The following is a 24689-nucleotide window of genomic DNA, read 5'->3' as shown; positions in this document are numbered from 1 at the left end:
CCTGTGTATGTGCTGGGATGCTCAAGGAATTATGGCTGGCCTGTATCAAACCTTCCCCATTTTGTAGTCCTTCCTTCATGGAGTAAAATAAAAGTGGAACAGTGGAAATCCGATGTATGGTTGATTTTCTATGAATTTATAACAGAAGCATAGCGTATGTAGTGTGTGTGAAGTTTGTACAAACTGAATGACTGGGGGGGGGGGTTCCTGCAACAATGAACATTTATTATATATATAAGACCTTATTTTTTTTTTATTTCAAGAGTAAACTGGTTATTCCCACCGAACAGCTTTTGCAGCTGTTGATGACTGATGAGCACACATGCATGAATCAGCAAACAAGCAGAGTATCGGTTCAGGGAAAACCACAGGGAAAATAATGGTGACTCATCAACCACATGTGAGCCTTAGAAGAGACCAGCGCCAGACTTACGTAACACAGAATCATACTCGTTTTTTAGGGAGCCCTTTACATAGAATCTGACCAAACTGAATGAAATGTGGTTCCAAGTAAAGGATTATAAGGACTAGGGGGTGTAACTGGCCAATTTGGGAATGGATCTTGGGGTAGGCACCGGATTTTTCGCTCTATAAGACGCACCAGACCACAAGACGCACCTAGTTTTTGGAGGAGGAAAACAAGAAAAAAAAATATTCTGAATCTCAGAAGCCAGAACAGCAAGAGGGATCGCTGCGCAGTGAAAGCAGCGATCCCTCTTGCTGTTCTGGCTTCTGGGATAGCTGCGCAGCCTGCATTCGCTCCATAAGACGCACACACATTTCCCCTTACTTTTTAGGAGGGAAAAAGTGAGTCTTATAGAGCAAAAAATACGGTATTTGCTTTTTGATGTGGCAACTGAATTAACTTCCCATCGTGAAAACTTCACTTTCACTTCCTATTGTGAAAACTTCAAGGTCTCAAAAGTAACTACAGCTGGAGAAGAGGATGGTCTCTCTCTCTCTTTTTGTGAAGAACCTTTCCTCGTATTTCCAACAGAGACAGCATATAAAAAATGACAAGAACATAGTAAAAGAGAGGAACAAATGGGGGGGGGGAACCATTTCAGAAACATGCACATTTTGAAAACTCAAAGCAGTAAACGCCCAGATCAATATTGAAAAGCAAGAGATAGAAAGACGAAACCCCAAGGATTCTGTTTGTTTTAAGTGCATTTCCATTATCGTTTTTGAATTTTGGGGAAAGGCTGCAGAATTCAATTCAGTGAAAGGAAAATGCTTAATTGATGCCTATGAGAGTGTTCCCTGGGATGTGTTACTTGAAAACACAATGGAATCTGTCTAGGGGGCCCCTCTCTGGTTGCATTCTGGATAAAATGGCTTTTTAAGGTGCCTATAGCATCCTTATAGGTCAGGATTATCTGAGATTCAGGATTCAAATAGACAAAAAATGAAGAAAAAAACACTACCTCACAAAACAACGTGAAACCTGTAGGATTCTCTGCTACATGATTCAAAACTCCCACACCAGATTCCAGCGTCCATTTCCAATAAAACTTTATTATTTAAACAAATATCTTCAGATCCACACAGCAAGCGCGAAAGACAGTCTAAGTGCACATTTTCCTAGATACTAATAAAGTGCAAGAAGGCATGAGCTCAGTTGGCACGGGAATGAGGGAGGCAAAAAAAAGGGTTTTTTTCTCCACAAGGTTTTGTATTACTTCCCAGCCATTCCCCAGCTGGGAAAAGGAGGAGGAGGAGCTTATCGCTGCTAATTAGGAGAGGAAAAGCGCTCGCTCTCATCTCAGGATATCACCAGGAAATAATTCCCACCAGGGTTTCTGCTCTAGTGTTTCACACTTTTTCTACATAATGCCAAGTTCACAGGTAGAAGTTGTTCCGACGTGCAGGAATGAGTAAAGTAGGAAGTCCTGCCCGAGAGAATAAGGCAGGAAGTAGGAAGTGCCGCTCTGAGGAACTGTTCAAGATCCCGGATGGGACTGTACCACAAGCAGGTCAGCAGCCCCCAAAATCAGAGGGACCGGACAGGTGATTTCTTTGCCATCTCAGCATTCAGGTGCCCCAGGAGCATCCCATTTCCCAGCCGAGGCCTCCGAAACGACCAAGAGGACTTGGGGAGCAGCTGGTTGGACTACGGGAGGAGAGACTGCAGCCGAGGCAAATATCTGCTCCATCTGCGGGCGGAGAAGAGGGGGAAAGCAACCACTGAAATGACTCCAGAAATTTTGAACGACTGCGTAGGCCGCTCACCGCTTGGACCAGCGTCCTTCCCATCACTCGCTTCTAAAAACCCCACCGCCGTTTCCCAGCACGTCTTGCGCCACGATCGACTGCGCATGCTGGTCTTGAATCCTGTTCCGCTCCAACTTCTGCCTACTACCCATGCTGTGATTTCCTCCAAATACTACTTATCCACGTCCCGGAGGCCATAAGGCACGTCTGTTCCATCTACCCAGCTTGTATCTCTGCTGCGATTTCCCCATGTGCTACGCAGAATGCGCCTCTGCCCTCAACGCTTAGAAAACTGACGGAATAAACAGGTTTACTTTGGCGTCCGATGCCCCCTCACCTGCACTCGCAATGTGTTTATGCCCTTCTTCCTAGAATTGGTGGCCCAAAATGCATTTATTTATTTCTTACATTCTCTGCATGGCATGTCTTGTGTCTCCACCCTTGGCAGGCTTCTTAACAACAACAACAATAATTTATTTGTACCCTGCCCATCTGGCTGGGTTTCCCCAGCCACTCTGGGCGACTCACAATCGAGTGTTAAAAACAATACAGCATTAAATATTAAAAACTTCCCTAAACAGGGCTGCCTTCAGATGTCTTTTAAAGATAAGATAGCTGCTTATTTCCTTCACATCTGAAGGGAGGACGTTCCACAGGGCGGGCGCCACCACCGAGAAGGCCCTCTGTCTGGTTCCCTGCAACCTCACTTCTCGCAGGGAACCACCAGAAGGCCCTCAGCGCTGGATCTCAGTGTCCGGGCTGAACGATGGGGGTGGAGACGCTCCTTCAGGTATACTGGGCCTTTGAGGGTGTTTAGGGCTTTCAAGGTCAACACCAACACTTGGAACTGAACAATGCCCATCCGCCTTGCCGACGCTTAATAAATCTCACCTGAATGACGATTCTCTTGCTGTCTACGCAGTCCTGCCCCAATTCCTCCCCGACACAGAGAGTGACTTGGTGCTGAGGCTTAGGCCCATGGCCCAGGTAGTATTCCTGCAGTGCTGTTGGCAGAAAACGAAAAGAGAGCGGTATGATACAGCGGGAAGTACCAGAACCAAATCGGGCTTTGTCAAATGAATACGGCAATAGACATGCTACGGCCAAAGGCGTAGGAAGGTCAGTCGGTACCCGGTGTGGAAAAATTATTGTCAACCCCCCACACATTGCTTTCTTTTTTTGCCTGCAAAAATAGTTTTGCGTTATTTCTTATTTTCTTACAAAGGAATGTGGATTATGAGGCGACCGTGGACAGATACTTAAATCTACAGGATGGATTGTGTTTTGGCTCCACCAAAATGGAATTTCAGCCATCACAATATATGAAAATGGCCAAGTAAACAGTTATTCTCGTGGAGGAGGGTCAAGATATTAACTGATATGCATGAAAGTTCAGATATAGCTATATCTATGTCTCAATTATCAGATGTCTTCTAAAAGTCAGGTTGTTGCTTATCTCCTTGACATCTGATGGGAGGGTGTTCTACAGGGTGGGCGCCACCACTGAGAAGGCCCTCTGCCTGGTTCCCTGTAACCTCACTTCTCGCAGGGAGGGAACCGCCAGAAGGCCCTCGGAGCTGGACCTCAGGGTCCGGGCAGAACGATGGGGGTGGAGACACTCCTTCAGGTACCCCTTGCAGACGACCGCCGTGCCTGGAGACAGGCCGTCAGGTCGTGCATCCATAGAGCAGTTACCAAAGGAGGAAGGACCCCTTTGCTCAGCGCTTCCCAGCGGAGAGGTGACGGTGGTTTCCCTTGCTGCATCCCCTTTGCCGGGTTGCTGTGCTGTGGGAACCACCGCTTGAGGCTTCATTTGGCTGCTGGCTGGGCTTTCTGCCTTTGGCTCGGAGGGGCTCAGAAGTTGAACATACCTGTGCCCAGAAAACCCCTTATTTTGGCTGCTGATCCCTTATTTTCAAATCTGTAAGTTGACAGCTATGGGTGAAATTCACCCCCAAAGGCGACCTCCTCTGTTGTCTCCCGAGACATATGGAGCACCTTCTGCCAGAGCAGAGGTGGGGAAGCCATGTCCCTGCAGGCGCCGTGGGTCTCCAGATCCCATCAGCCCCAGGGAGATGGGGGTCAGGTGTGCTGCAACACAGCAACACCCGCTGTGGCCTTCTTGCCAACCGCCTTTGGCCATAGCTGTCAACTTACAGATTTGAAAATCAAAGGCAGAAAGCCCAGCCAGCAGCCAAACGAAGCCTCAAGCGGTGGTTCCCACAGCGCAGCAACCCGGCAAAGGGGATGCAGCAAGGGAAACCACCGTCATCTCTCCGCTGGGAAGCGCTGAGCAAAGGCGAGTCCCCAGGCAACGCGGCCGATTTGATCGGCACAAGGCATGCAAGCTCCACCCCCCCAGTCGTTCTTAGACTCCTTATTGGGTGAGCAACGCAGCCAAGCAACACAGTTGGAGCCTCCCTCCTCCCTGGCCGGCAGGGAGGGAGAGGAGCTGCTTCCTTTGAAACCCGGGAAATTTAAGGGACATCATCAATAAGGGACAGCAGCGGGACAAGGCGCTGGGATAAGGGACTTTCCCGCCAAATAAGCGACGGTTGACAGCTATGCCTTTGGCTCAGCCTCACCTGACTTAAATGATTTGGTGCTGAACAACTGAAGGAAGGCGTTGCTAGGCAGCTTCCTGTGGGGCTGGGTGCCCCCCGGACCACGCAAGAAGATGCTGGCTCGGCCCCGGCACTGAACGAAAATCCCCTCCGCGTTGCTGGCCGCCATGACACCCTTCTCCAGGTCCTTCAGCAGCCGGCAGACGTCAGCCTTCTTCTGGGCGTCCTCAACACTGGAGGCGGGCGGCAGCACGACCCGGAGCATGCTGTTGCCGGACGTTCCCAGAGGGGCTGCGGCGGAAGTGACCAGGAACTCTCCCTCTGGCAGCAATTCTTTCAGGACCTCCTTGCCGCCGTAGGAGACGGACAGGATGACGAAGAAGTTCCCTGGACTGCCTGGAAGACGAGAAGAAGGAAAATGAGAGGCTCAGCTACTGCCCCCCCAAACAGGATGCGTACGAATAATAAGGATTATGACAGCTGTTATAGGGGTTTTTTGAGGGGTGTCAGTCTGCATAATATCCCCGGGGCCTTTCCCGGCCTGTTTCTGTGAGGGGAGAATCTGTAAGAGGATAATAATAATAATAATATTTATACCCCGCCCATCTGTCTGGGTTTCCCCAGCCACTCTGGGCGGCTCCCAATAGAATATTAAAAACACGATAAAACATCAAATATTAAGAGCTTCCCTAAATAGGGCTGCCTTCAGATGTCTTCTAAAAGTCAGATAATTGTTTCCTTGACATCTGATGGGAGGGTGTTCCACAGGGCGGGCGCCACCACCGATAAGGCCCTCTGCCTGGTTCCCTGCAACCTCGTTTCTCGCAGGGACGGAAGTGCCAGAAGGCCCTTGGAGCTGGACCTCAGTGTCCAGGATGAATGATGGGGGTGGAGATGCTCCTTCAGGTATACTGGGCCGAGGCTGTTTAGGGCTTTAAAGGTCACCACCAACACTTTGAATTGTGCTCAGAAACATACTGGGGGCCAATGTAGGTCTTTCAGGACTGGTGTTATATGGTCCTGGCGGCCGCTCCCAGTCACCAGTCTGGCTGCCACATTCTAGATTAGTTGTAGTTTCCGGGTCACCTTCAAAGGTAGCCCCATGTAGAGCGCATGGCAGTAGTCCAAGTGGGAGTTAACCAGAGCATGCACCGCTTTGGCGCGACAGTCTGTGGGCAGGGAGGGTCTCATCCTGCATACCAGATGGAGCTGGTAGACAGCTGCCCTGGACACAGAATTGACCTGCGCCTCCATGGACAGCAGTGAGTCCAAAATGACTCCCAGGCTGCACACCTAGTCTTTCGGGGGCACAGTTGCCCCATTCAGGACCAGGGAGTCCCTCACACCCACCTGCCCCCTGTCCCCTTAGAACAGTACTTCCTTTGATAAGGTAATCTCCGCTCCTGCAGCTATGTACCATCAATAGCATCTTCAAAGAGCGAGCTCTGCTGCCATAGAGACAAAAGGCTTGGCCTTCTTCTGTATCACCCGGCTGAGTGCCACCTCATCCCAGGATAGAAGGCTGGTGCCCTCCATTGGACTACAACGCCCATCAGCCCCAGCCGGTGCATGCTGGCCAGGGGGACTGATGGGAGTTGTAGTCTGAAACGCCTTGTGAAGGCTGGGTTGAAATAATTTTCTGAAGGTCAGAGTAGCGGAAGAGGCTCCTTTAGAACAGTGTTTCTCAACCTGTGGGTCCCCAGATGTTGGTGGACTACAACTCCCATCATTCCTAGCCAGCATGACCAGTGGTCAGGGATGATGGGAGTTGTAGTCCAACAACATCTGGGCACCCACAGGTTGAGAACCGCTGCTTTAGAGGGAGGTGGGCTCAGCTTCATGGAGGTTTTCAAGCAGAGGTTGAGTGGCCACCTGTCACAGCTTCCTTAAGTTATGGTTCCTGCATTGCAGAGGGTTGGACTAGATGACCGCTGGTGGTCCCTCCCAACTGTAAATCCATGGCAGCAAATCTATGTTCTCCGGGATTAAGACCTGGGACAGCAGGGTTCGGATCCCCACTTAGATCACACGATGCTCCCTGCGTGACCCGGGGCCTCACACGACCGCTCAGATTGACCTACCCCGCAGCGTTGTTGAGAGCATAAATTGGGGGAAGGAAAGCAACCACGTTTGCCACCGTGAGCTCGCTGGAGGGAAGGTGGGATATAAGCTCCTCCCACTGAAGGGGGACCGCCCACAACATCATTTGCATAGCCCCGCCTCCAATAAAAGCAGGAGGAGTTAACCTCCGACACACTGAAGCAAAGTATTATTTATCGCCTAGATTCAGAGACCGTCGCAGGCATGGCCAAACTTGGCCCTCCAGGTGTTTTGGGACTACAATGCCCATCATCCCTGACCACTGGTCCTGTTACCTAGGGATGATGGGAGTTGTAGTCCCAAAACATCTGGAGGGCCAAGTTTGGCCATGCCAGGGACTCTATTGTCTCTTAACAGTGACTCCAGGGCTGCAGCAGCAGAATATCATTTTTTTAAAAAAATGATCAACATTTTTAAAAGCACAGGGAATTGAAGGAGCAGGCTAATATTGCATACCATGTGATTATTACAAGAATGGAGCCCTGTGCCTTCTTTACAGACCTATTCCAAGGCAACTGCACAGCTAAGACACCAGCTTCCGTTATCTCACCTCGAACATTCTCTGAAATGGGCACAGCTTGGTCGGGTTCTGGCTTCTGGTTGAAGGCAGCAATCTCATTCCCAGCCAGTGCTAGTGTGGAGAAGCAGAAAAGGAAGAGGAAATGAGGAACCAGCCTTTCCACAGAATAAAGGAATCATTTCCTAAGACATTAACACAAAAATGGTGTTCCCCCATACGAGATGCCCATACCATGGGGACGGGAGCGTTCAATGGCCACAGTTGGCACATTTTTCTGGAATCAACAGCAGAGTCTATTTTATGGTTACCAGATCTTTTTCAATGAATCCGGGGACCCTTTTTTTTTTTGAAGCTGAGTAGCAACAGGGAGTCAGGAGTGGGGATGGCGAGGCAAAAGACCCTGGGCCCAAGCACACATGCATATTGTAGAAAGGTGCAAAGCCCTTCTTTCATACCCTGTGAAGCTCTTAGTTTTTTTAAAAAACTGGGCAAAAAGTGGCTGTCCGCCCATGACACCTGAGCCTCCCCCAATCTCCTGCTCCGCTTCCCCCTTTGTTTTGTCTGATCAGGGGAGGCTTGGGAGTTGCGGCCGGCCGGCCATTGCCCAGTTTTTTAACAGGGTGCAAAAGAAGGGCTTTGCACCTTGCCTGGCAGAGAAACTGCATGCCCTGCGCCCCTCCTGGGCAACGCCGCTTGCCTGCGACTCCTGAGCCTCCCCCAATCTGTCAAAACAAAGGAGGAAGGGGGCAGGAGATCTGTACCCCCGGACATCCCTTGTTCCCCCTCGGCAGTGGCGGCAGCAACAAGCAGCTCCTGATGCCAGCCAGTCAACTGCGCTACCAGGCTGGCTCCGGGCTGCTGAGGCTGGCGCTGCCACATTTCCCGGGGACAGATTTGCAAATCTGGGGACATTCCGGGGACGGAATTTGTCCGGGGACAGATTTGCAAATCCGGGGACTGTCCCCGGGAACCCTAGTCTATTTGGGGGCTTGCAATAACTACAGACTCCTTGTACCGAAAGGACTGGGGGACAGAATTACTTGAGAAATGGACACATGTTTAAGATTATGTAGAAATCGTTTGCTTTTGGCAAATGTGGCATTATTTTGTTATTTTTACGAACAAAGGAACATGGCTAGCACTTCTTCGCCTGTGGGTTTTTATGAACAAGGAGGAAAAAAGGATTTAAAATTATAATGGTCTTAGTACCTTGACAGCCCACAACAGTTCCTCTGTACTTGATATCACGTATTTTCCCAAGCTTATATATTCCTTCATAACTGCTCTGATTATTCCTTGCTTGTGTGTTTTTGTTTTTTAAAGCATTTTCAAATTTGAGAGAGAAGCAGCCTTTGTTGAAACTGCAACATTTAATAAAAATGTGTGTGGGGGGGTAATATTTGGAAAAAGTAGAATGTTAACAAGGAAGAGAATGCCTGTAATGAGATGTACACCACAGCCAGTTCCCCGTACACACCTGGAATTAAGACAGCAGCAATGAGGGCTAGCACCTTAGAAATGAACAAATGGTGCCATAATCCATTTCTGGACCCTTTGCAATTAATTTGCAAGAAGACCAGGAAAAGGAGGGGGAAAGTAAGTCAATCTGTAAGCCCTATTCCATAATTCCTTTTGCCAGGAGCTGGGAACGGTGATACCTATTAAACTCAATTCCTCTCCCCCAGGGGACTCTGGGAATTGTAGCACTGTGAGCACCCTGAACAAACTACAGCTCCCAGAATTCTCCGGGGGAAGCTGTTTAAAGTGGTACAAACATTGCATTAAATGCAGGCTGCTTTGGTGCATCAAACATTTCGGCACACTGTTTCCAAGGAGCGAGAGGCCGAACGTCTTCTCTTGGTTCGAGCGAACACTTATTTTCCAGGAAGGAGGTCATAAGAGATCTCCTGCTCTGCGAGGTTTTGTTAAGCACAGATCACTTCCTGGTGGGGGGGGACAAGGGGGATGTGCTCCTGTGTGGGTGAACAGGGAGAGAAATGGGGATCTCCTCGTGCCGCGATCAGAGCCACAAAACAGAGGGAAATGCGAATTGCCCCACCTGACTCCATGGACTCAGGTTCCATCTCCCCATTTGGGACGACCAAAGCGGCGAATACGTTTGGGGCCTGGCTAGCGATGGCTTCGAACGTGGAGCTGGATTCCTGGAGGGGAAGAAGAGATATTAGGGTGTGTTCATACACACATGCCACACTGTGGTATACAGTAGTACCTTGGTTCTCAAACTTAATCCGTTCCGGAAGTCCGTTCCAAAGCCAAAGCGTTCCAAAACCAAGGCGCGCTTTCCGATAGAAAGTAATGCAAAGTGGATTAATTTGTTCCAGACGTTGGAAAACAGCTCGTAAAACAGCAATTTAACATGAATTTCACTATCAAACGAGACCACTGATCCATAAAATGAAAGTATTAATCAATGTACAGTGTACCTCAGGTTAAGTACTTAATTCCTTCTGGAGGTCCGTTCTTAACCTGAAACTGTTCTTAACCTGAAGCACCACTTTAGGTAATGGGGCCTCCTGCTGCCGCCGCACAATTTCTGTTCTCATCCTGAAGCAACGTTCTTAACCTAAGGTACTATTTCTGAGTTAGAGGAGTCTGTAACCTGAAGTGTTTGTAACCTGAAGTGTATGTAACCTGAAGTACCACTGTACTGCAGTCACACAATCAATCAATCAGTAGCTGAACTGGGTTCCATACAGTCACAAAAACAGAACAAAAAGAGCTGCAAAAACAAAAGGGCAAAATAAATTGCAAAAACAGACAGACCTCAATGTAACACTCAAAACGGAAGCGTGGCACTCAAAACGGAGCACGTTCAGCTTCCGAAAAACGTTCCCAAACCGGAACACTTACTTCCGGGTTTGCAGTGTTTGGGTTCCAAGTTGTTTGAGAACCAAGGTACCACTGTATTGTTCCCCTGTCCTTTTTAATACAGACCCAAGCACCCCACTAATACCACAATTTGCTTCAAGCAGGGGGGTGCAGAACGCGGGAGGTCTATAATCTAGCCGCCTCTGTGTATGTGTGTGTGTGAGTGTGTGTGTGTGTGTGTGTGTGTGTGTGTGTATATATATATATATATATATATATATATATATATATACACACACACACACACATACTCCGTCTATCCCTATATCAACGCAGGAGTTTCCAGTCCTCTCTTCCGAAATATTGCTGATACATATTATAAATGCCTGCTTCCTACTTTCCCCTCACATCTAATCTTTTCATATCTCCTGTCAGTAGAGCACAGGGCTTTTTTGATCTCAGGGTCATGGGTTTGAGCCCCACGTCGTGCAAATGATTCCTGCGTGGCTGGGGTTGGGCTGGATGACCCTCGGAGGTTCCCATCCCACTCTATAATTCTATGATCTTGCGCTCAAAGCGCTGGCCGGGGCTTATGGGAATTGCAAGTTGGCAAAGGCTCACCTAAGAGAATAGGGGAATTAAAGGGTGCGTGTGAAGACTGCGAATGGGGGAGAGTGGGATAGGAGCCAGGAAGTTAAAAATAAAAATAATGAGATTTTGCTTCAGTGGAAATGGCGGAGGGGGGAAATTGATCAGAGGAGACCCTGCTGGAAGTCTGAGGGGTACAAACCTCTGGGAGGCAATTTGGGGGGGGGGTTGTGGCACTAATCCCCCATCGAAACCCTCCAGAAACAGATTTGGGGAGTTTTAAACTTCGAATAGAAATTCCTTCATTTGCCTAGGCTTACTTTGATATTCTCATTGACTGCATTATTCTAAATTACAGAATTTCTGCAATGTGGTTTTTTTTAAAATTGATTTTGATATGCAATATTTTATTGTGTTCGTGCCGTTTTGTTCCCTTCCGCTTGTAACCACTGCGAACCACTTTTTGGGGGGAAGGTCCGCAGTTTGGAGCACAGAGCCTCTCCTTTGCGTGCGGCATGTCCCGCGTTCGAATCCCGACGGCATCTCCAGATGCCAGTGTTCCTATTGCGTCTCATCCTTTCGCTCCTTTGGCACTCACCATCTTCAGGCTGCAGACGGCGGCTGGAGGCTGAGGGAGGCTGCTATCAGGATCGCCATTCTCCTTCTCCGAGGATCCGTTGGAAGATTCCAGCCTGGGCGCTTTTGGCTTTCTTAGTTTGGGCTGGGTCCCTTGAAATCGATTTAAATCACTAGTCAGTAAGACTTGACCTAAGTCTTTTTTTTCACAGAAAGACTCATTCTTGCCGTTATCATCTTAATATTTACAACCAGATGAATGTTTCATTTTTGGAAGAATAAATTTTCAGAGTCGTTTTTACAGTTACATCAAAAATCACTGATCTGGTCATACTATTGGGAATACACAGACAGATAATTATGAAATTATTAAAAACAAAAAAATTTTTTTCTTCCAGTAGCACCTTAAAGACCAACTAAGTTAGTTCTTGGTATGAGCTTTCGTGTGCATGCACACTTCTTCAGATTCTTCAGTATATGAAATTATTGTGAGGTTTAAGAAGTGAATCCACCCTGTTGGGAACTGTAGTTCGATAAAGGTGCTGAGAATTCTTAGGGGACCCCCATTCCCCTCAGAGCGCTAAAACTCCCATTGTTCCCTGGGAAGAGGGTTCGGCTCTTAAACCTCTCTGGTGGGGAGGAGGGACGCCCACTTTAGATGGCGCATGAATCTCCTTCCTCTGAGAAAAGGTGGGCTTATATGGGGCGCCCCCTCACATTACCCCACAGGGAAACGCAGTTTTTTGGGGGCGTAGGATGTATAGGAACTTCAAGGACGTGGGGGGAATGGAGGCCAATGTCCTTACCAAAGCCCTGCTCAGGCGGCGGCACCAGGCGGTACACCTTGTAGGGCTCTGCGGTCCCCAGCTTGGAGCGTTCCGGCACCTCCTCGAACTCGGGGCTCTTGGAGAAAGCGCAGCGGATGCGCGTCTTCCACGTGGCAGGCTCAAGGGGCTCGCCCGGCCTGTACTTTCCTTTAAAGATGGCCCAGGCCTGGGAAAGCGAGAGAGAGAGACGCAGGGTCAAGCCTCCTTGCAACTGCATCTCTTTTTTTAAATTTTTAAATATTTTTTATTAAGTACAAATTAGAAAACATACATATTTACAACAAAAGGAAATACAAAGGAAAAGGAAATACATATAACCAAGAAAAAAAATTAGAGAATACTTTGCCTCTTTTCATATTTACAGTTATTGATACCTCTATAAAATGCTATTCACAATAAAGGAGTGAAATGAAAGATATCAGAAAAAAGAAAAAAGAACAAGGAAAAAATAAAGAAGTAAAAGAAAAGGATCATATGTGAAAATTTTTTAAAGTAGATAAGTATTCACTATACATAGCCGTTTCCCATCTATATTTATGTTCAATTGTATAATTTCATCCTGTTCTTATCTACCTTAAAAAGTGTTGTTGTTTTTTAAAAGACTTCCACCGTTTACCTCACGCGTTTTTAATAATCCGTTCGTCAAATCCTCTGTTCTTCATATTTTCCCTTTGGATTTCCTTAATGCCTCACTTTCTATTTTTTTATATTGTGCACAAGATTATTCTAAACACAACCAGATTTTTATAGTCGAGCCCTGGTTTTGTAAATAATCATTTAAGAACTCCCATTGCTTCATAACCATAGTTTTGGATTTTCTCCTTATTATATCCGTCAGTTTTGCTAGTTCCAGGTACTAGCAAAGTTTCCCCAACCATTCTCTTTTTGTTGGGATGCTGTCTTCTTTCCAATAGCTAGCAATCAAAATTCTTGCCGCTGTTGTCGCGTATAGAAATAAGTTAGTTTTATCTTTTGGGATATCTTTATCTAAAATTCCTAACAGATATGCCTCTGCCTTTTTTGTGTGTGATGTCCTTATCAATTTTTTTATTTCGTCGTGGATCAAGTCCCAAAAGGTTTTAATCTTTGGGCAAGTCCACCACATGTGTTATAACGTACCTTTTGTTCTGTTACATTTACAACTGCATCTCAACCACAACGCTCCTCTGCAACCCACACTTCTCCTTGAGAGGCTTATTTTCTACCTGCGGGGATTCCCACCCAACTCCCGCCGTGACGGGAGCACGCCCCATCACAGTCCAAAACAGCGCAGGCTGGACGTAGGTTTGCAACCTTGACGAGAACCACAATATCAGAAGTGTGATATTTTGCAGCGCTTTAGCCGATCCTATTAGAAGTTCTGGAACTTGGGAGGAGAATTTTGAAAGGTTGCTTTGCAACGTGGTTTTGGACGGAGAGCTCCAAAAGTGTTCATCGTCTCAATGCTATCAATGAGCCGTCTAGCCCACGCCATGCCCAGGCAGGGTGGCAGGCTCTCCAAATTTGCCCAAAATTTGGAGCCACACAATTCACAGACGGCTTTGTGCCATGTTTTAAGACACAAACCTTCACATTTTGACAACAATTTGTACCATTTCATTATCTGTATTTCAACAGATTTGTTTTGCATCTCGTTTCAATTCTATTAGAGATCAGTTACTTTTCGACAATTAGCTTTCATATGATTTTTAGCTGCTTGCATTTCATCTGCATTGTTTTAATTTGCGTAAGCTACCTTGAGTCTATGGGGGGGGGGTGGAATATAAATCAATATATTTATCGTTAAAAATAATTCCCTTGGTGCCTGGTTTGGACCTTGCACTTAGCTCAGAACACTGCAGCAAAATTGCTGACAGGTCTGAGACTCAACCAGAACCACACACAGTGCTCCAGCCCTGCTCTCGATTTGTACAACGTCTTTATGAAACCATTTTATTTTATTTTCAATTCCTGAGGATCCCTAGCATGGAATCGGCGCTCCTTCACGGCTGCCGCACGCTGGGACAATGCCTTCGTCCAGCTATTTCCTACGACCCCCAAGTCTCGTTCCTGGTCAGCCCCTTGCCAGATCAGACCCCAAACGTATTATAACCGAGAGGCAGCAGCGTGGAGCAGTGGTTAGGAACACCCAGTGGCGTAGCGTGGGTTGTCAGCACCCGGGGCAAGGCAAGTAATTTGCGCCCCCTAACCCGTGGATTTTAGCACTCGAGTGCGAGCGAGCGCCCCCCAGATGTTGCGGCCGGTGCGGCCAGCCCCCCCTGCACCCCCCCACGCTACGCCACTGGGGCTGGGGGCGAGCGAAGGAGCCAAGGCCCCCCCCAAAGGCTCAGCAGGAATTTATTAAATTTATTATTTGCGGAGCCCCCGCAGGCCGAGGCAGCCGAAGCCCCCTCCCCTCGGGCGCCTCCCCGCCCCCTCCTCTCCTTGGGCTGTAGGTGGAGCTTGCGCTCCGAGGTGCTCCAGATCCGGGCTTGGCGAGCGCCTCTCCTCCTCCCGGCCGGGTCCGGGGACTTCCAGCCGCGCTCCGTCCTCGCCCCTCCCCCCCCCCGCGGCTGAGACTTGCGCTGAGAGCCGGAGCCAGCGGCGCCCCCTTCTGCTGGGAGACCCTCGCCCGCCCGCCGGCTTCCTCTCGGAGGGTTTTGGGGAGGGCAGGGCGCGTCGAGGCCCCTTGGAGCTCTCCTCCTTTCCAGTTGGCAGAAGCCGCTGTGGCTGGGCCGAGGGGATGGCAGCGGCGGCGGCGGGGTGCGGAGGCAGCCCGTGCCCGGCCAGGCGTCGGTGGCGGCGTCAGTGCTGCTGCAGCGGCTGTTCCTCCTGCGAGCAGTGAGTGGAGCGCAGCCGCAGCAGCGGCAGGGGGCGCGCGCGCGCTAGGGCGCAAGGCTGGCGGTGGCGGCGGGGAGCCCGGCGGAGGAAGGAACTTGTCCCTTCCCTCTGGACTCGCGCCCCCCCCAGATGTTGCGCCCGGTGCGGCCGGCACCCCTGGCACCCCCCACGCTACGCCACTGGGAACACCAGAGGGTTCAAACCCTCGCCCAGCCGCAAATCTCGCCGGGGGACCCCTGCGCTAGCCACTGCCCCTCTCTGCCTTACCTTACCTCACAGGACTGCAAGGAGCGGCCAAATCGTGCTTTCCACACAGGACACGAAATCAATAAATAGATCGACAAATGAACCAGGAAGAAGGGGAGGCAGAATGCCACGAATGCTTCTGAATGATCTTCACACTGCCGGCAAATCTCTGCCTTCCCCACTAATGCCGCCCCATTCCCATGGGTGCCAGAATCACAGAGCTGCAGGACGCGGAGGGACCCTCAAAGGTCATCCAGCTCAACCCGCCGAAACGCAGGTACAGTGAAGGAATGAAGGAATGAAGGTGAAGACAGGTGACCCCACTTGGGCCCGAAGTCACACCCCCCCAAAGCAGGCTCAAAGCTTCTCAAAGCTTTTCAAAATCATTTTATCAGCAGCTAAGCATCAGAAACATTCCGCTCTGCTGTAACAAAGGTAGAGAACAGTCCATTGTTTCTCAGGCCTTTCTCATGCCTTCTGGCCTTGCTAAAGAACCACATTGCAACTTGCTTTCTGTCCGGGAACCATGCCAAAGCACAAGAATGAAACAACTGGAACACACTGAAACCCCCTCACCCCCTTTCCTGCCAAGAGTCCACAATAGTTCCAAGACAGCTTTCCGTACATGCTCAGGGGAACACATCATGGGGCAGGATTCCTGAGGGAGGAGAAAGGAGGAGGGAACTGGAAAGGGGTATATATGTTTGTGCACATGATTGTGAACTTGTGCATGTTTTTTGTGAACTACAGTGGTGCCTCGCAAGACGAAATTAATCCGTTCCGCGAGTCTCTTCGTCTTGCGGTTTTTTTGTCTTGCGAAGCACGGCTATTAGCGGCTTAGCGGCTATTAACGGCTTAGCGGCTTTAAGAAAAAGGAAACAAACTCGCAAGAACTCGCAAGACGTTTCGTCTTGCGAAGCAAGCCCATAGGGAAATTCGTCTTGCGGAACGACTCAAAAAACGGAAAACCCTTTCGTCTAGCAAGTTTTTCGTCTTGCGAGGCATTCGTCTTGCGGGGCACCACTGTATCACACTTGCTCCTTCTACCAGATCATGGATGGTAGAAATAAAAAGCCTTTTCTCCGAAACTATTCCTTGAGTGTCTGTTGACTCCCACTTCCCTTTCCCGGGCGCAATATTTTTCCCATCCGAGGGCAAAGCCTCATAAGGCTACAACAGTACCTTGAAAAAGCCGGCGTCCTCCTCGTGCCGGAATTCCTGCTTCCCCGCGTGTTTCCACGGGATGCGGAACATGGTCTTGTGGGGAGGGTCGTCCCAGACCACCCCCGGTAACTGGCCGCTTTCCACCTGCTCCACGGTCCACTGGCGCAGCTTGCGCGTCCTTCGAACACCGCGCCGAGACGTTGCCATCCTTAACAGGGAGGGAGAGACGGAATACAGAGATCAGCCGCAGGTGGGGAGGAGGGATCGCCTGGAAGGTGTGAGGGGAGAGTCTAATTCTGATACAGTGGTGCCTCGCAAGACGAAATTTATCCGTTCTGCAAGTCTCTTTGTCTTGCGGTTTTTTCGTCTTGCGAAGCACGGCTATTAGCGGCTTAGCGGCCATTAGCGGCTTTAAGAAAAAGGAAACAAACTCGCAAGAACTCGCAAGACGTTTCGTCTTGCGAAGCAAGCCCATAGGGAAATTCGTCTTGCGGAACGACTCAAAAAACGGAAAACCCTTTCGTCTAGCGAATTTTTCGTCTTGCGAGGCATTCGTCTTGCGGGGCACCACTGTACCTCATTAGGAAAAAATTAAAGGGTTGGGGCAGGGGGCAGCAAACTTTTTCAGCAGGGGGCCGGTCCGCTGTCCCTCAGACCTTGTGGGGGGCCGGACTATATTTTTTTGGGGGGGAGAACCAATTCCTATGCCCCACAAATAATGTAGAGATGTATTTTAAATAAAAGCACACATTCTACACATGTAAAAAACACCAGGCAGGCCCCACAAATAACCCAGAGGTGCATTTTAAATAAAAGGGCACATTTTACTCATGCTGATTCCCAGACCGTCTGCGGGCCAGATTTAGAAGGCGATTGGGCCGGATCCGGCCCCCGGGCCTTAGTTTGCCTACCCATGGGTTGGGACGGGCTTCCTCAACCTTGGCCCTCCAGATGTTTTTGGCCTACAACTCCCATGATCCTTAGCTAGCAAGACCAGCGGTCAGGGATGATGGGAATTGTAGTCTCAAAACATCTGGAGGGCTGAGGCTGCGGAAGTCTGGGTTGGGGGATCTTTTGGAATCCTTATTGGGTCCCACCACTGCAGACCTGGCTTTGGCTAGTGGGTGGGGCGGCCGCCTGCCAACTGCCTGTTGTCGCAAGTCCCACCCACCTATTTTAACCTGCCGCTCTTAATGGCACCATTTTGAAATTCCAAAAATGGCCTTTATGGAAGAAGGTACTGAAGGAAGGTGAAGACAGGTGACCCCACCTGGGCCCGAAGTCACCCCCCACCAAAGCAGGCTCAAAGCTTCTCAGAGCTTTTCAAAATCATTTTTCTCAGCAGCTAAAAGGCATTAGCTAAGCATCAGAAACATTCTGCTTGCTGTAACTAAAAAGATTGCAACCAAGGTAGGGAACACAGTCCATTGTTTCTCAGGCCTTCTGGCCTTGCTAAAGAACCACATTGCAACTTGCTTTCTGTCTGGGAACCATGCCAAAGCACAAGAATGAAACAACTGGAACACACTGAAACCCCCTCACTCCCTTTCCTGGGAAGAGTCCACAATAGTCCCAAGACAGCTTTCTGTACATGCTCAGGAACCTCAACATGGGGCAGGACTCCTGAGGGAGGAGAAAGGGGGGAGGGAACTGGAAAGGGGTATATATGCTTGTGCACATCACTGTGAACTCGTGCATGCTTTTGTGGACTATCACACTTGCTCCTTCTACCAGTTCACGAATGGTAGAAATAAAAGCCTTTTCTCCAAAACTATTCCTTGAGTGTCTGTTGACTCCCACTTCCCTTTCCCAGGCGCAATATTTTTCCCACCCGAGGGCAAAGCCTCATAAGGCAACAGTACCTCGTCCCAGCAAGATGAGCAGGCCTAAAGCCGGCTCTTGCCAAAAGTAATTTGGGGGGATGCAGGCTGTGTACACGCCACACAAAGGACCCCCCCAAAAAGAGAATCCTGGGAACTGTAGTTTGCTGAGGATGCCGGGAATTGTAGCTCTGCGAAGGGCAAACCCAAAAGCTCTGGGAGCGGAGAGCGAGAATCGAGGCTCGTACAAAACAATTGGCACTTGGTTTTGGCTGACAAACCCACGCAACACTGTAATACGATATGTGGTGAAACCCACAAAGACACTTTCGAGGCCTATTGTTTCGTATTTACTTCGTGCGTTAACTCTGTCAGGGCCCCGGCCCCCTGCAGCCGACGACTCTTTCCGCCTGCGTGGCTACACTTGTAATATCGAAACCGCTTTTGTGCCCATTGACTGACACCCATGGTTTTTGCTCGTACTGTTTTGTGTCATTTTGAATGGGGTATGTGGGACAAAAACCAGCGGGTGCAAACTTCTGCCAGATATCTACTACAAGGAAGTAGTAATTTAAAAAGGCTTCCGTGAGCTTTGGAAGAGGAGACGCCTGTTTGGGGGAAAAGGGGCATCTGTAAAAGCAGAAGAGAGAAAGGAAAAAATGGCGAAGGGTCGGTTCCATAGCTGAAGATCTGGGCAGCGAAGGAATATCTTAGGTGTGGCCTTTGACCCTCGGTTCTCAGCCTGTGCGTTGGAATACAACTCCCATCATCCCTGAGCTCTGGCCTTGCTAGCTAGAGGGGAAGGGAGTTGTAGTCCAACCAGATGTTGTTAGACTACAACTCCCATCATCCCTGAGCTCTGGCCTTGCTAGCTAGAGGGGAAAGGAGTTGTAGTCCAACCAGATGTTGTTAGACTACAACTCCCATCATCCCTGAGCTCTGGACTTGCTAGCTAGAGGGGATGGGAGTTGTAGTCCAACCAGATGTTGTTAGACTACAACTCCCATCATCCCTGAGCTCTGGCCTTGCTAGCTAGAGGGGAAGGGAGTTGTAGTCCAACCAGATGTTGTTAGACTACAACTCCCATCATCCCTGAGCTCTGGCCTTGCTAGCTAGAGGGGAAAGGAGTTGTAGTCCAACCAGATGTTGTTAGACTACAACTCCCATCATCCCTGAGCTCTGGCCTTGCTAGCTAGAGGGGAAAGGAGTTGTAGTTCAACAACATCTGGGGACCCACAGGTTGAGAAAGGTTGCTCTGGATGTTGCTGTACTACAACTCCCATGATCCTTGCGCTCCTGTCCTCGCTCGCTGGGGCTGGTGGGGCCTTGCCGCGGGTTGGACTAGAGCCCAAGGGCCGCACTCTGAACAAGGCTGCGTTCCTGTAGTCCTCCGTAAGTTGGAAAACATCTCAGAAACAGAGGCACGCACACTCCAAAACAGCTTCCCTTACACTGCACAGACTATTTGCAATTATCGTCTTATCGTGTGTGGCTTCTGGAAAAGAAAGCGTGTCCGTCGGGCGGGAAACAAACCTTTTCGTTATTACATTAACAACATCAAATTGCAGAATGAAATATTGAAGCAAGGCGGGACGATAGCAGAAAGGGGGAAGTAAATGGATCCTGGCAGCCGCCTTAATAATAATTCTGGCACACTCGCCCAGTTTGCTACCGTCCTAAGGGAGGCTGACTCGTTGCTGTCGATAGCTGGCCTCCTAGGAGGCTGGGAAATCGCCGAAACTCTCACCGCCAACGCCCCAAGCTAAAGGATGATGTGATCCAGGCGGCTGGGAGGGTGAATTGCGAAGGCGGCTTGAGGCAGACTGAGAGAGGGGCTTTGTAAACATCGAAATTTAGGAAGCTGCCCTATACTGGGTCAGATCGGTTGTCTACCTGGCTCAGAATTTCTGCCTACACCCTATACTGACTGGCAGAAACGTCTCTACAGGGCTTCAGGCAGGGCGTTTCTCGAACCCAGGACCTTCTTCTGCATGCAAGGCAGGTGCTACTACAGTGGAACCTCAGGTTACATACGCTTCAGGTTACAGACTCCGCTAACCCAGAAATAGTGCTTCAGGTTAGGAACTTTGCTTCAGGATGAGAACAGAAATCGTGATCCGGCAGCGCAGTGGCAGTGGGAGGCCCCACTAGCTAAAGTGGTGCTTCAGGTTAAGAACAATTTCAGGTTACGGACCTCCAGAAAGAATTAAGTACTTAACCTGAGGTACCACTGCACCTCTGAACTGCAACCTTTTCGCTTTGTCCCTGGAGGCCAGAAGGACGAGCATCTGGGAGCGTTTAAGCTGTCTTCAAAGGGGCTTGCTTCAGAGTAGACCAGCTTAGGTAAAGGTAAAGGGGCCCCTGACCATAAAGGTCCAGTTGTGGCCGACTCTGGGGTTGCGGCGCTCATCTCGCTTTATTGGCCGAGGGAGCCGGCGTACAGCTTCCGGGTCATGTGGCCAGCATGACTAAGCCGCTTCTGGCAAACCAGAGCAGCGCACGGAAATGCTGTTTACCTTCCCGCTGGAGCGGTACCTATTGATCTACTTGTACTTTGACGTGCTTTCGAACTGCTAGGTTGGCAGGAGCAGGGACCAAGCAATGGGAGTTCACCCCGTCGCGGGGATTTGAACCGCCAACCTTCTGATCGGCAAGTCCTAGGCTCTGTGGTTTAACCCACGTCCCTAGACCAGCGTAGGACCGGTCCGCAAATCTACAAAAGTCTGCTCGGATAATGTGGACAACACCAGATAATAATAATAATAATAATAATAATAATAATAATAATAAATTTTATTTATATCCCGCCCTCCCCAGCCGAAGCTGGGCTCAGGGCGGCTAACAACAATAAAACAATACAAAAGTACAACACAAACAACACTCTAAAATCATCCATTATAAAATTAATTAATTAATTCGGGATCTGCGATTAATTAATTCGGGATCTGCGATTACACCACCACCACCCCGTCCCCTAGGTGTACACGCACGCACACACCATTTAATAATAACCTCGCACCACTTTAGGCCTGTTTAATGGTGCGGTTTTTTTAATTTGTTTTCTGTAGCCGGGGAGAACGAGAGACATAGGAAAGGCACCCCCAGGGGAAGGACAAAACAGCCAAGGAAAATAAAAGACTAAAGCATATTAGTATTACAGGAAAGAAACAAGTTGCGCGCATTAAAAAGGAAATAGAGAAGGAAGGAGCATGAGAGAGATGCAAACAGGAAACGAAGGCAGGGTGGTGCAATGGTTCGAGTGTCGGACTAAAGCCTGGGAGACCAACATTCAAATCCTCCCTCAGGCATGGAGCTCAGTGGAGCCAGTCGCCGCCTCTCAGCCTAACCTACCTCGCAGGGGCGTTGTAAGGGCAAAAGGGAGGAGGGAGAGGAGGATCACGTGAACCACCTTCAGCTTCTAGCAGGAAAGTTGAGGTGGAAATGTGGAAAAGAAAAGGGAAACCGCGTTAAAGCGAGGACATCAAAGAATCTTCCAACATGCACCACCATCTTGCGCAACGGTCTGAAGTCGTGCAGCATTACAGATTTCTTCCAAACGGCCATTTTGTGTGGGTAGCTGTCGGAACATCTGGATGGCATATATTGAATTTTATTGTTGTGAGGGGTTTTTTTTGGGCGGGTAGCCTGAGTCCCTCCTAATTCCTGGATCCGGCAAGGATTCAATGGCTGGAATAGGGGGGGGGGAGTTTCTGGGTAAGGGCCTGCTAAGTATGGCGCCTTAAGGGAACAAAGGAAGTGGCTCTGTGCGATTGGATTTGGTCCCCCTCTCTCAACTGTCTGTTACTTAGAAAGGCAAAAGCCAGAGTGGTGCCAGAAGGCAGCTGGCCAGCTGAGAGAGATGTTCAATGCCTGATCTCTGCTGGGATCCAAGCCTGTTGAAGCAAGATCCTCTGGGATCTGCCAGTGCTGTGAACCCCTCCATCGTAGGCTCAGGTTGTATATATAGATGTGTGTACCTGGAACCCCTGGACTCTTGCACTTAATTTAAACATGTTTAAATTAAGATAGATGGATCACTGGCTATTTACTGCCTTTTCACAGAATCATAGAGTTGGAAGGGAACCCAGGGGGTCATCTAGTCCAACCCCCAGCAGTGCAGGAATATTTTGCCCAAAGTAGGATTCGAACTCTGCACCCTGAGATTAAGAGATTGGGCTGACAGCAGAGGGTGTCCTTCTCTATTATCCCTTCCCTTCCCCCGCTCTCTTTTTCCTTATTCTTCCTTGGTTAGTTTTGTTAATAAAAACAATAATTTTAATAACAAAGCGATTCTTCCAAGACCATAAGCACTGAGCAAACCCGATCGCCTTCCCTTGCCCAGAAAGCATCGCTGAACGCAATTAACAGCGGCGCGCAGGATTGCTCAGTAAAGGCAATCCAGACCTCGCCTCCCTCGGAACTTAAAAGTTGGCGATGGCTCCCGTTAAGCCCCGTCGATTGCAATGGGCCTCCTTGAAAGTAAGACAAATAAAATAAAATAAAATTCGGCTCCAACACCCGGATTACGGCACGATCAGTACCAATAATAGCAAGAATACTGGTTATTATATAAAGCACTTTTAGGTGCTGCAAAAACTCTTATCTGGCCGTGGTCTCTGCAGCAGCGGAGTAGAGAGGAAGGCTGAGATCCTCCGCCAGCACTTTTGCACGGGAGTAAATCCCCACTGGACTCAACGGGGGCTTACTTCCGAGTAAACGCGCTCGGAGAGGCGGCAGGAGAAAATTAAGGCAGGAAAGTCCAATGATAAATGAAAGGAAAATATTATCTTTTATATATATAAGGTGATATATATATGTCCCACCTCTGATCTCCAAGTCTCCCTCCTGCAGCGAAGTCCTCTTCGCAAAACACACCGAGTAGAGCTTTTCGCTTCCAGCTGAGCTGGGCTTCGCCACGCCCCCTCTGGGCTTCGCCACGCCCCCTTTCCTTCTGCCCCGCCCTCCCTCGCCCATTTCTCCCGGCTCCGCTTCTTTTCCCGTAAATCACGTGACCGCCGCCGCCGCCGCTCCGGCCTCCAGGGGGCAGCAGAGAGGAGGGCGATCCGGTTTCAGGCTCCGCCGCTGCCAAAATAAACGGGGGAAAAGCAGATATAGATTCATGACGTTGATCTCTGGGAGAGATCTCTAGTTATCGAGAGAGGAGAGATCCATGAGAGAGGGAACATGCACACCCCCAAATTTTTAAAGCACCCTTACAGCAAATGCCTCCCCCTGTTCCAGAAAAGTGAATAAATTGTGTGGGAACTATAGTTCACCCCCACCCAGTTAAGATCCTCAGCACCTCTGGCAAACTACAGCTCCCAGGATTATTGGGGGCGGCGGGGGGAAAGAGATCTGTTTTAAATGCATGGCGGTGGATGGAGTTTGCATGCTTGAAAATTCATCAGCACCCCCAAAAATGAATGCTGGGAACTGTAGTTTCAGTTGGGGGTGCTGGGAATTGTCGCCCTGTGAGGGACAAGAGTGTGAGGGGCAAACCTTCCTAACGCCACATTGAAACTCTGCTGCTGCGGCAAAATATTATTATTAATAATAATAATAATAATTTATTATTTATACCCCGCGCATCTGGCTAAGTCTCCCCAGCCACTCTGGGCAGCTCCCAATCAAGTGTTAAAAACAATACAGCATTAAATATTAAAAACTTCCCAAACAGGGCTGCCTTCAGATGTCTTTTAAAGATAGGATAGCTGCTTATTTCCTTCACATCTGAAGGGAGGGCGTTCCACAGGGCGGGCGCCACCACCGAGAAGGCCCTCTGCCTGGTTCCCTGTAACCTCACTTCTCGCAATGAGGGAACCGCCAGAAGGCCCTCGGCACTGGATCTCAGTGTCCGGGCTGAACGAAGGGGGTGAAGACGCTCCTTCAGGTATACTGGGCCTTTGAGGCCGTTTAGGGCTTTCAAGGTCAGCACCAACACTTTGAATTGTGCTCGGAAACATACTGGGAGCCAATGCAGATCTCTCAGGACCGGTGTTATGTGGTCCCGGCGGCCACTCCCAGTCACCAGTCTGGCTGCCGCATTCTGGATTAATTGCAGTTTCCAGGTCACCTTCAAAGGTAGCCCCAAGTAGAACGCATTGCAGTAGTCCAAGCGAGAGATAACTAGAGCATGCACCACTGGTGAGAGAGTCCGCAGGCAGGGAAGGTCTCATCCTGCGTACCAGATGGAGCTGGTAGACAGCTGCCCTGGACACAGAATTGACCTGCGCCTCCATGGACAGCTGTGAGTCCAAAATGACTCCCAGGCTGCACACCTGGTCCTTCAGGGGCACAGTTGCCCCATTCAGGACCAGGGAGTCCCCCACACCCGCCCTCCCCCTGTCCCCCCAAAACAGTACTTCTGTCTTGTCAGGATTCAACCTCAATCTGTTAGCCGCCATCCATCCTCCAACCGCCT

At 49.5% G+C, this 24689-nt stretch overlaps 1 protein-coding gene across 2 annotated transcripts; it reads right to left on the bottom strand.

The window, feature by feature from the left end:
• Window positions 1–1897: 1897 nt before the first annotated feature.
• IRF9 (interferon regulatory factor 9) lies at window positions 1898–23184 on the bottom strand. 2 transcript variants are annotated; one of them, XM_053362823.1, is made up of 9 exons: window positions 23092–23184; window positions 16467–16656; window positions 12198–12384; window positions 11414–11544; window positions 9458–9560; window positions 7429–7509; window positions 4800–5174; window positions 3106–3218; window positions 1898–2156 (listed from the first exon to the last, which is right to left on the bottom strand). In XM_053362823.1, exons 2-9 carry the CDS (start codon window positions 16653–16655, stop codon window positions 2028–2030), a joined length of 1308 nt encoding a protein of 435 aa, XP_053218798.1. In that variant the 5' UTR covers window position 16656; window positions 23092–23184; the 3' UTR covers window positions 1898–2027. The 2 variants fall into 2 exon arrangements, with proteins under 2 accessions (XP_053218798.1, XP_053218799.1); XM_053362824.1 differs by having other exon boundaries at window positions 16467–16716; window positions 23092–23180.
• Between the last annotated feature and the right edge of the window lie 1505 nt (window positions 23185–24689).

This window comes from Podarcis raffonei, chromosome 13 (assembly GCF_027172205.1).
Source record: "Podarcis raffonei isolate rPodRaf1 chromosome 13, rPodRaf1.pri, whole genome shotgun sequence".
NCBI lineage: Eukaryota > Metazoa > Chordata > Lepidosauria > Squamata > Lacertidae > Podarcis > Podarcis raffonei.
Note: the sequence above shows the minus strand (reverse complement) of the source record. Positions and strands in the feature narration are given on the sequence as shown.